The sequence below is a fragment of the Equus caballus genome, chromosome 30, assembly GCF_041296265.1.
Source record: "Equus caballus isolate H_3958 breed thoroughbred chromosome 30, TB-T2T, whole genome shotgun sequence".
Lineage (NCBI taxonomy): Eukaryota > Metazoa > Chordata > Mammalia > Perissodactyla > Equidae > Equus > Equus caballus.
Window position 1 is genome coordinate 16,298,677 of NC_091713.1, and position 12,625 is coordinate 16,311,301.

General features: G+C 38.2%; 1 protein-coding gene across 19 annotated transcripts in view; it reads left to right on the top strand.

The window, feature by feature from the left end:
• ENAH (ENAH actin regulator) overlaps positions 1 to 12,625 on the top strand; it is a 140,117-nt gene that overhangs the window by 71,963 nt on the left and 55,529 nt on the right. For 16 of the 19 annotated variants that reach the window (XM_070256004.1, XM_070256001.1, XM_070255996.1 and 13 more), the window contains exon 3: positions 2,525 to 2,702. In XM_070256004.1, coding sequence (XP_070112105.1) covers positions 2,525 to 2,702 — 178 coding nt within the window. Of the gene's footprint in view, positions 1 to 2,524; positions 2,703 to 4,735; positions 4,844 to 12,625 lie in introns of all 19 variants that reach the window. The other 3 variants (XM_070255991.1, XM_070255990.1, XM_070255993.1) reach the window with 1 other exon arrangement.

The window sequence follows — 12,625 nt, forward strand, 5'->3', positions numbered from 1 at the left end:
ATAAAGACATTTCCTGACAAAGAAAAATGGAGAGAATCCATCACCAGGAGATCTGCATTGAAAGAAATGCTAAAGTGCGTTCTTTAAGATCAAAAATGGTCCCAACAGAAGTTTGGAGAAGGCAGAAGGAATAAAAAGCAACAGAAAGTGTAAATATAGAGTAAATCCTAAGTGATCGTCAACTGTATAAAACTACTAATGTGTTTTGTGGGGTTAAAAATACATGTAGAATTTTAAAACCTGGTAGAAATAGCATAGGAGTCCTGAGATGGACGTGGGAGATGGAGTGCTGTTGGAGAAAACGTATGGTGAAGTTTTTGTGTTGAGGGAAAGGGAAAACTACTAGTTTTTATCTGCTTTTGATAAGTTTAAGATGCCTGTTGTCGTCTCCAGGGCAACCACTGAAATAACAGTAAAAACACGTATAATTCATGAAGTAACAGAGGGTGCAATAATAATAAACTCTAAAGGAAAGTATGCTAGATTTAGACCCAAATGTATTTACATTAAATGTAAAGGGACTGAGTACTCTGATTAAAAGCAGAGACTGCAGATTGGATGAATAACACAAAATTGATAATCTGATATAAAATTGTAGCCACACACTAAGGACTGAGCCTGGCCAGAGCACTGTAGGAGGATGTTTTCTGTGGCTCTCAAGACTTAGGATAAAGCAGCAATAATTAAGACACTGTGATGTTGGCTCAGAGATAGGCCTGTTGACCAGCAGAACAAAAGAGAGCCATTTAGACACTTGATTTATGAAAACGGTAAACCTACAGCACAGTTAATAAATAGTGCTGATCAGTTGGAGAACCATATTGAACCTTATTTCACACCGTAGGCATAAGTCGATTCCAGTTGGATGGGAGATGCAAATATGAAAGTTAAAACAATAAAGCTTCTCTAAAATAATATGGGATAATATTTTCATGACCTTGGGGTTGAGAAACATTTCTTAAACAGGTTACAAAAAGCATTAACTATTAAGGGAAAGATTGCTCATTTGGACTGAATAAAAGTTAAAAACTTCTGTTCATCAAAAGACACCCATTAAGGGGCTGGCCCCGTGGCCGAGTGGTTAAGTTCACGCGCTCCGCTGCAGGCGGCCCAGTGTTTCATTAGTTCCAATCCTGGGCGCGGACATGGCACTGCTCATCAGACCACGCTGAGGCAGCGTCCCACATGCCACAACTAGAAGGACCCACAACGAAGAATACACAACTATGTACCGGGGGTCTTTGGGGAGAAAAAGGAAAAAATAAAAAAATCTAAAAAAAAAAAAAAAAAAAGACACCCATTAAGAGAGTGAAAAGACAAGCCAAAGAAACGGAGAAGATATTTGCAACCCAGATAACCAACAGTGGGATCATATCCAGAATGTATAAAGGACTCTTACAAATCAATAAAGAAAAAGATGGACAACTCAGTATGTGTAGTTGTGCAAGCTGTTGTATGGTGCTGTGGAAGTGAAAATTGACGGAACCAATTTGGAAAGCTACTTGGAGTTTTCCGCTAAAGTTAAACATATATATGGCTTGTGACAGTTCTGCTCCGGGGTAAATGCCCAACAGAAATGTGTGCTCATGTGTACCAAAAGACCTTTAGTATTTAGTAGGATGTTCATGACATCACTATTTTTTTTTTTTTTTTTTTTTTAAAGATTTTATTTTTTCCTTTTTCTCCCCAAAGCCCCCCGGTACATAGTTGTGTATTCTTCGTTGAGGGTTCTTCTAGTTGTGGCATGTGGGACGCTGCCTCAGCGTGGTCTGATGAGCAGTGCCATGTCCGCGCCCAGGATTCGAACTAACGAAACACTGGGCCGCCTGCAGCGGAGCGCGCGAACTTAACCGCTCGGCCACGGGGCCAGCCCCATGACATCACTATTTTTAATAGCCTCAAACTGCAGATAATCCAAATGTCTATTAATGAGAGGCTGGATAAACAAACATGATTTATACAACGGAATACCATAGAGCAATGCGAAAGAATAAACCACAATTACCTGCAGCAAATAGAGGACTGTAAACAATTTTGCAGGAAAGAAGGCAATTACAGTATATATTGTGTAACTCCATTTATGTAAAAACCAAAAACCTACAAAAGTAATCTATGGTGTTAGAAGTGTGGCTAGTGCTTTTCCGGAGGTGGGAGGAGTTACAAAGGAGGTTCCTGATGTTAACGTCCTATTTCTTGAGCAGGTTTTGGCTACACAGGAATGTTCGCTGAGATACATGCTTATGTTTTTCTGAGTTTATCGTACTTCAGTAAACATGTTAAAATATATTTAATGAGGGATATAGATTGATTTTGCTGATTTGCAGACCTTTGTAACCATCAGGCAGCTGAACTTCCATCTCATGGTTATTTCTGCACCTGATTTTACCTTAGGTAACTGCTTTAACTATTTTTTGCCAAAGTTTGTCAGGAACATGTTTGAATGAATATGTCCAGTCAGGACTTGTTGACTTTGTTGGTTTTACCAGTTACTAGCTTGACTTTATGAAGAATTCCTGTCTTTTAGGTCGTGATAAACTGTGCCATTCCTAAAGGGTTGAAGTACAATCAGGCTACACAGACCTTCCACCAGTGGCGAGATGCTAGACAGGTGTATGGTCTCAACTTTGGCAGCAAAGAGGATGCCAATGTCTTCGCAAGTGCCATGATGCATGCCTTAGAGGTGTTGAATTCCCAGGAAACAGGTAAGGTGCCCGTGGTTTCCTTGTTTCCTTGACTTGGAGTGCCATGTATGTGTTAAAGCTAATCTTTTCTGACCAACTTTTAAATCATAGAAGTATTTTAAGTATTTCTTAAATTTCTATTGTTTTCTACAAAAATGTGAACTTCTGTTTGTTGATGATAAACATAGTCTAGAAGGGTCATCTTATGAGATTGATTAGTTAGTGATTTTTTAACCCTCTCATTTGAAGTTATTTAGGTAAAATGTTCATCGTGCTCTAGAACCTCAACTTGTTGCAAGGACGTGAGGCCCAGAGACTATGCAGTGGATAGAAATTATGCATATTTATTATCGTCTCACTCTTTATGAAGAAACGCATTTTCTGAAACACCTTTTTTAAGCCAGTACCCAGCCCATGAACTGCAAGTAGCACTAGATTTCTTCATCCTAGTAGATAAAAATTTGATTCTAAAAGTTGTTGAAAGATTTTAGGAGTGCCCTCGGGTGGTACAAGCCATGAATTGCATGTCCTCTGACACTGCGTGGTGGTTAGAAAGACATGTAGAAATAATTCACTTTTAAATTACTGTTTTAAAAAACAGTCTGATGTGTATGTGTCAGAGATGAGCTCTGTTTTTGTTTTTGTTTAAAAACTAGGCAAAGAAATACACGGATGTGTGGCTATCTCTTTAGGGTGATAGATTTTATAACCAGAAAATAAATATTATATATAAGATAATATAAATATGATTACTCATTACTCTTGCCTTTGTTGTGTTTTTAGTAGTGACCTTGATGCAAATGTGCTATAAACAAGTTTTATTTATGTATTTTAAGCGGAAGGACTTACATAGTGAGATTAAAATTTGCTATCTTGTTGAAGGTATGGAATTTTAAAACCTATTATAGATATGTTAAATTTTATTTATACTTTGCCTTGCTCTAAAAAGAATCGAAACATCTAGCCCATGTGTTAGTCTATTTCAAATATGAATTTGAGAGCAAGAAGACGTTTTGGCATCCAGAACTACATTATTACTCCTATAGATGGTTTATGTTAGATCTTCTTTTGAGGAAATTAATACCTCTATAAATAATTTGTGCATAGCTTTCATATCTTATCTATTTTGAGAAAGTAACCACTGGCGCTTCTCCTGGTTTGTCAGTAAGTCCAGAAAATAGCGAAGGAAGGTCTGCCTGTATGTACAGTCTTGTATGTAGGTCATCTTTCTGAGTCACTGTGTTTTCCTCGCAGGCACCCAGTATTTTATTGGCATTCTATTGTAGGTATAGAATTGTTGTGTCACCATCATTTTACCATAGGGAAGAAGCTAGGGTTTTGGTTCTTGATATCTTATTAAATAGATAACCACGTGATAGATAAGTAAAGGACCAAGTTTAGAGAGTGTGTGTATGACAGAAACATTTGGCTTCCCTATGTTTGGAACAAACTCGCATTATTTTTATTTCTAAACCTTCAGAAGAGTATCCATTGATGTTAGGAATGAAATGATACTAATTTAAAGTGATTAAAATTATTGTTCATCTGGCATCAATTTTTTTTAACCAAATGGAAAGGATTATTTTTTATCAGTGTGTAGTCGTATAGTTTGCTTTCAAAATGCAAATGCTAATTAATGTTTTTTTCTCCTGATCTTGATCTTTTGAAATTAATGAGTCAATGTGGAGAGACTTAGTTACATTCTCTGTTGTAATTTCCACATTATAAAAAGTTTGGCAAATGGGAAACTCGCTCATCATCTCACTAGCTACTCAAGCATTTTGCTGAGGGGAAAAAATGATGATTTTGAAACTTTATCCTCTTCTCTGTCACAGTCTTAGCTGAGGAAAGAGAAAGAATGGTGGAAGTTGGTCCATGCTAGCCATCTCCTTTATCATGGCCAAGTCATTGGCAAAGAAGCTTTTAGTTCTGTAGCTTTTTCATCAGAGAAAACAAGCATATAAAATGGTTGATGTTCTTTATAGTCTGATTTTTTTTAGAAAATGACTTTTCATAAGTTACTGTAAACACTAATTTCTGATTTTTGATGGCAGTTATTAATCAGCTTAGAAGTGGCGGCATAGGAGAATTTAGATGCCAAGAATCAGAAGTGTCCTTGGGAAAGGATATGATTCTTTCTAGAGATCTCCAAAGTCGGAAAGGTGTGTACCCCACCCCAATATTATTTAGTGGGTCCCCTCCCATCCACCTAAACAAACATACCCCATAATGTCGCCTCTCATCTTGAACATATCTTCCCCTTCCACAGCTGTTTGCCTGGGGTTCACAGCCAATTCCTTGTTAAAACCATCTATTGTCTTCCTGCCAAAACCAAGTTGAAAAAGCTTAACTTGCATGTTCCCCTCCCTAAGCAAACAATGTACCCAATAAATCTCTGATCAGAAGTAAAAGAAACAAACATTCATAAAGGTAAAGCAACTATGGATGTTAGTCTTTCCTATTCTTAATGTTTTACCACATTTTAAAACCATTTTTTGTGTATTGAATACTTCCTGTTTATCTTTTTGTTTATTAGATGTTGATACCAATATTATCCATTGAGTATTGGTTAAATCTTCTTAGTGATTTTCAGACTTTTTAAAGCTATGGACACTGTTCTTGTTCAAACAACATCTTTTTCAGAAGCTCAGTCCATAAACGGACAAAGAAATGGACTTTCTCTGATTAATGTAGGGGTCGAGAGCCCCCAGCGACTGAGGCCCCTATGTGGTTCTCCAGAGCAGGACTTGAAAATTACTAACCCATCTTTTTTGCTAAAACCAATAATCACACAATTCTCCTGTCTTGTCTCCCTTGCCCCCCAAGTCCTCTAAATCCTCAAACAAATTTTTTAAATTAAGAAAAAACAGCTTTCTTTGGGGCTAGTCATACTGACCTTTACAAGGTGCTCTGTGTGTGTTTAATATTTCCATTTGTTTTATGAAAAGGGTGGGTGGCAGGAATGTTTTCCTTTATTTTGTTTTTAACTTGGTGTGCAATTATCTAATATACTGGAAAGTACAGGAGGTGCTAAATACAGTGAGTTATATTTGGAATTTAAAAAGCACAAATCGCATGTTCTAGTATTTTTGAAAAAGAGTTGATTAGTGCTCTTCCTTTTATACTAAATGCTACAGTTTATCTGTTTCCTTTGTCTAATGGAAAGGGACTCAATTTTAAACAAGTACGTTCAAGGCACATTATCCAGACTGGTATTTTTGATTTCTGTATTATTTATCAAGTACATTTATAGCAATTCTGCAGATAGTATTTATAGATTATATAAAATATAAAGTCAATCCTTGTGATGATTGATAGTGTAAATTTACACAATCTGTTTCATTTTTGAAAAAAATTTCAGTCATTTGAAAATAGGAGATAACTTTTTAAATCTCTTTTTTAAAAATGAAAATCATATGCATACCAGTAAGATTTTGTTCTACTCAACCAAGATAAAAATATTTTACCGTTAACTAAGACAGCTTTTGCTAGATTTTCTTTTATATCTTTTGAAAATGAGAACATAGTCAAGGATTCCTCATGTTTGAAATTTTCTTTAGATTTTATGGATAAATATTTATAAATATTTAGATCCCATACATTTTTTTCCTTAGATAATTTGGCCTGATATACTTTCCAATATGAGCATTTGCATGAATTTTATCTCAGCATTTTTTAATCTTTTTGAGATGTTTTAGAATTAATTGGATTTTTTAAAAAATCTCAAAAAGTTTCTAGAAATATTTTATGTTCACAGTGCCACTTTTATTTTTCAATTTTCTAGATTGCCAGTATTCATGGGAACAATGTTAAGGGGATATCACAAAAACCATCAAACATGTTTTCAGCACAGGTGCTATGCTAGGCACTGGAGATAATACGAACATGAAAAGGCCCATCCCTTGCCTTCCAGGACATCACAACTGGGCCTGAGCTACTAGAAACAAGGTCAGCAAAATTAGAATGGTTCGTGAATGAAGTATGCAGAAGGACCTTTGGAATACCAAGGAAAATTCTAGGGTCAAGGAAAGCTTTGAAGAAAAGATGGTGCTTGAGCTATGTATGTTCTGAGGAATGAGTAGACCTCATCATGATAGAACATTCTAGGGACGCTTGGAGGCATGAAAGCATGGAGCAATTGGGAAACAGCTGATAGGCAGTGTTGTGGCTTGGGCATGAGAATTTATGTGCGGGGGAGGGAAGTCACAAGAGCTAAGAGTGGAAAGGTTGAGAAGGGCCTTGCGTTCCTGCTGAGGAGCGTGCATATTGTGATGCAAGCAGTGGCACAGTCATTGAAGGGAGCTAAGAAATATTTGATGTAATTAGGTTTGTGCTTTAGGACACACGTGATGGATTGGTAAGCACGTGGTTACAAGCACGGAGATCAGTGTAGGATGCTGTTGTGATTTCGCTGAGAAAGACGAGGCCTGAAATGATACAGTAGAAAGAGGAAAGGAGTACAGTGAAGAGGAGGTGACAAACTTTTATTTGATGCCTGCTGTACCTGCCAAGACATTGTTTAGGCCTTCTCCTTATGTCCTCATTTAGTCCATAAAGCAGTTCTGAAGCAGGAATCGTGATCTGTTTATTGGGTACCGGCTGTGTGCCAGATCCTAACTGGGCGCATATGTTACTGATAATCTTTATACAACCCTGCAGAGTTGGTGGTATTATCCTTGTTTTAAAGAGGAGATTGGCTTACAGAGGGTCACTGGACTGGCCTGAGGCCCACACCTAGACAGTGGCCTAAGTGGGATTTGTATCCAGATCTAGTTTTAGAATTCAGCCTCTTTCCTGTGTAATAGACAGTGAGGTGTAGTAGACAGGCCCTGGTGTTATAACATGATTGCCAGATGTGTCAGTTTGGGTCACTGGGAAGATGGTACTGTTAGCCAGAGGTGGAGAGTAAGAGAATTGGACAGTGGATAACAAATCTGATTCTGAACATAATGCATTTGGGGTACTTTATTAATGCTTTCTTAAAATTAGATAAAATTGGACCTGGAAAGGATCCCAAAGGTAGTCTTGGACAGTGTTTTTCACTTTTAGATTTCCTACATCAACTAACCTGATTGGAGGAGTAACGTTTTGAAACCGATAAAGCATGAGCTGCTCGTCGGGCTTACAGGAGTGACAGGTTTGGGGGTTGGGTGGTGGGACGTTCTTTCGTGGGTGCTGTCGCGTGCTTCTTCACTCTCATCGATACTCTTCCACAGTCCTCCCCATTCATGGGCTCACCATCTCACAGTAATGTGAACTTAGTCTGTCGGTACTATCGCTCCCAGTTTCCAATTAGGAAGATTGACGTGGAGAGATGGGACTTCGCTGAAGTCGTATGTACGTAGAAAGGGGGGCACAGCTGGGACTGGGTCTTGTGACCTTTAGGCCATTTTTATTACATTTCTCTGTTTCTTAATTCAAGATCTTCAACGCATATTTTAAAAGGCTTTTGAGAGAAGTCACTTTAGGGTGAGAAGGTAGGAAAGAGAAGAACTTTCATTTTCTTTTTATGTTTTTTAGTAAAATTTTAAGGTCTTTTATTGTGATTTAGCGGAAAGAACTCATACTTGGAATCAGAAGACTCCAGTCTTCTCTCTCCCTCTGGTGACAGGTTGCCTTCTCTAAAGCTGTTTCCTTACGTATAAAATGTGGCTCATGAGGATACCTATGTTAGGATAGCGTTATGGGAATTAAATGAGATAGGGACATCAGTCTTATTAAACTATAAAATGTTATTTTTGAATGCCAGTATTTTAAAATACATAAAAAATTCTACTGTGTGGATTAATTTACTTAGAGAAGAAGTAGTAGAGAGACTTTCAAATTTTCTCCAACCTGTTTTTTGTCTTTACTGCCCATTAAAGAAGTATCTTATTATATTTTTTCCCCAAGGAAATTAGTTACTTCATTTATCATTTGAGTGCATCTGTATGCAAGGGGAAATTAGTCTCAAATCTTGTCCTCAAGGATTCTTCTGCTCTTGAAGGGGGGCTAAGACACAACCATAATCCAAAAGACAAAGTCATACTGGAGGTACAGAGAAAATCCTATATGGTTACAAGAAGAGGAATGAGATTTGTTTTCATTGGAGCAATTGGGGGAAGCATTGGTGAGGAGATGGCTTTTTGAGCTGATTTGGAAAGGTGGATAAAATGTAGGCATGGAGAGATGAGGGGGAGAGGCCTGTAAGGCCTGGGAAATAGCATCAGGGTGCAGAAGTGGGAAGCATGAGATGTGTTTGCAGAGCAGGGAGTTACGTGATTGGCCTTGTGGGAATAAAGTCAGAGAGGTAAGTCTGATCAGGAAGGGCCTTTGAGAGCTATGGCTGATAGCGGTTTCGTGTAAGGTTTTGAGCAAGTGGCATAATGTCAACAAAACTGTACTCGAGAAAGCTAGCAGCGGTTTGAAAAGGAGGCACTGGAGGCTGTGGTTCAAGCATTGATTGCTGAGTGGAGGCAGAAGTAGAGTAGAGAAGAAAATTCAAATAGGAGAGAGATTACAGTGGTAGAATCAGGTGAGTTTAAACAGGAAACCATGATTGAATTGGTTGTACTTCATCCCTTTAGGTAACTTTTTTCATTAAAAAAGAATTCTGGCTACCCATTTTCACATGACAACAGTAGAGATCTCTGGGACGGTATCATATTTGTTTGTAGATGATGTGGTACCTAAAATTATTTCTGCTATTTGAAGAAAATCAGTAGTTTGGGTGAAAGGTGAAAAATGAAAATATAGTTCAGCATCTTTGAATTCCTGCTGTGAACCTGAGTCCAGGTTTTAGTAAGAAAGGTACATAGATACAAGTTTGTTTTTAAAGAACTCACAGTAAGGCAGAAGAAACTTCATTAGTTTCTTAATTAGACAAAGTGAAATTAGAGTGTGAATATGTTAAGCCCCCAGCTTAGTAATTTATTAACAGAGTTGGCGTACAGGAGATCTACCAGCGTCCTTTTCCTGGGAGGTAATTCTGCTTGGATTAGAGCAGCGGTTTTCAGCTTGGTGCCTGAAAACCACGGAAGTGGTTCTGAGATCGTTCTCAGTGTTTCGGAAAGCTGAGTCAACAGTGTCCGTGCGTTCTGTGATAGCGTTGGTTATACCTCCTAACTCTGATATTAAGCTGCTTTGTTTGGGGCTAAAATTCACCAGCTCTTTGTAGAGATACTTAGCTGAAACCAGTCACAAGTTCTAATCAACTGTTGTTGACCTTTTTGGCATTTTTGGATCTTGTGATTGTGCCAGTGACTGATAAGAAAAGTTTAGATAGTCTCCGTGCCTGAATTGAAAATGGCCAATTATGTATCTTTGATTACTTGTGAAAGAACAAAGAGTAATGATAAATAGTTTCTTTGGACAGGCTCACTCTGGATATTGAGTCCAAGGAAGTTAGTTAAAATAATAAAAGGGTTGGAAAGGTTGGGAGCTGCTGGATTAGGCTTCTTGTTCGCACGCCCTACCCACTCACAGCCTCAATTTTCAGCCACTCTCTGCACCTTTCTCAACCAGGGTTCCATGAGGGAATTCAGCTCTATGGAAAGTGCTTTGGGTGACTGTCTTTTTGGGCACATTCTTTACCTACCCTGGATGCATTAGGGCCAGAATCTCTTGGAAGACCGCTTCTCTTCTGTTCTTTCCCTTGGCCTCTCTATATATATACCTCTGTTTTCACCTGCGAGAAGTACCTTGAAGTTCTGGGCTGGACTCGGGACCAGAAAATGACCATGGATTAATGGAAGTGAGAATTACTTAGCGATCAGCTTTCTTGTTTGTTCAGTACAGCTTTACCTGCTAATATTTCTATTGATCAGTACTTGAAATTATTCTGTATCTAATTCTTAGTCACTGAGGAAAGTTTGAATGAATGTTTAACGTAGCTGCTACTCTTAGTTTGCAGACCTCCTCGTCATTAGAGGGATTAATGCCTGGATTACTGTCTGCTTGAGTGTTCTCCATATTCTCATTTTCTTTTGGGCTGAACCGGATGCAGAATCAGAAATCTCGAGTTTAAAACGCTAACTCACAGATTCAGGAAGTATGCTCTAAGCCCCCATGAGGATCCTCTTCCAGACCCTCTGAGGGGGTCTGAAAGCACCCCCTGTTCTCCATTATACTTAACCAGAGCAGCATCCTGAAGGCAAGAGCGAATGAAACAGTCCACCTGTCTTCTGTTAAGCCGGACATTCAAGAGATTTGTAAAAATCTAAAACCATCATTCTAATCACTAATATTTTTTATTTGGAAAGTAATTTTTTTGTTTTGGAAAATTATAATTTTTCATAAAAATGTTATTTATGTTAACATGTAACAGCTTTTTAATTATCTTTTAAATGAATGACTAAAAATTCAACGTGAAAAAATGTGGTTATTTAATACAGTAAATAATGATAGATACAATGCACATAAACAAAAGCTCTTCAGGGTCTTGAGTAATTTTATTTGAGAGTATGAGGGGATCCCATGCCAACAAGCTTTGAGAAATCCTGCCCTGACTTATCAGGGAGAGCTGTTGACTGAGAACAGAATTTTTAATGTCTTTTTATCTTTTCCAGACGGCCTAGCAAAGAAATCTTGTCTGTTGTCTGTTGGATCCGATTGTCTATTGGATGAGAATTTATTATTCCCTATTTCCTCTCTCTTCACTGTAAGCCTGGCTTTGCCTATAACAGAGAAACCTTTCTTCCTATCGTAATGATTTCCTCTCTTCCTGCTTTTCATCTTCTTTCCTCCCCTGTGAAGAAGGCTTCATGGAGGGCTGGGCATTTAAAAGTGGGGATTTGTCTAATTCCCATCATCATCATCTGTCAATGAAAGGGAAAATGGAGGTCTGGTGGTCTTTTTTTGTGCTTAATCTCTGAACACTGCCCGGTGATTAGATTTGTAACCATCATCTGTCCAGCAGCAGCAGTAACCAGTGTTGCTGTTTCTATCTCTGCTTCCTAAAAATTCAGGTTCTTCTGGTTTCTAGTTACTTGGTACATTTGTGGCTTCTCTGTGTGTGATTTTTCACAATTGTGTTACAATATAGGAATTATCATATATTCGAATATCATGTGAGTGATATATTCACGTAATATGTGAATTCTTATTTATAATAAAATAACTTTAAAATGTTTACTTCTGTGGGTTTTAAGTTCCTGATCTCTAGCTGTGTGGGAAAGCAGCTTTAGCTGGACGCAGCTCCGGTGTGATACTCCGTTTTTCATGAGCATGGCTTTAGTCTTAACGTTGTGGGACTTAGGATATCTTGTCCTGCTCCAAAGTGGGAATGATTAAGTGGCTAAAAGAGGCAGATAGGATTTTTGTGATAAATCTGCATTTTATAACCTTAGAGAAAGCTGTTTTAGCCTGGAGTTTGCTGTCAGACAGACGCTGTGTTCTGTCTGCCTCTTGTTCCTGTTCTCTGCTTCTCTGGCAGGTGGCCGTCTTAGAGTGTGTTGTCTGGTGCGCATCTGTCTGTGACTTCAGTTCTCTTCAGGCTTATTTTACAGTAAAGCTTGGAATTTAATTAATGGTGCTGTACGATCCCAGGAAGGATGTCATCTACTGTTATTTGCATGTTTTCCTGCATGAGAATAGTAATTTGAATACAGTTACTTTACTTGTGTTCCTGAATTTAATCCTGCGTGAGAATAGTAATTTGAATACAGTTACTTTACTTGTGTTCCTGAATTTTAATCATACTTGTTGCCCACAAATTGGAGAAGCATTTTCCCACAATAACTCGGATACTTTTTTTGTAGGATTTTTTTCATCTTTAAACAAGGATGCAGGGGAGAGGGAGAAGCTTGAATAGAGCAGATTCTATCTTGTGGTCTATTGATGATAAGAAATGGATTGCAGGAACCCCTTCTGTTCTGGTGAGCAATCACAGCACATGGTGGTGACCAGACCTGCACCTCAGTGTTGACAGCTTACTTCTGGGCGTGCTTTCATCGGTCTGTCATGTG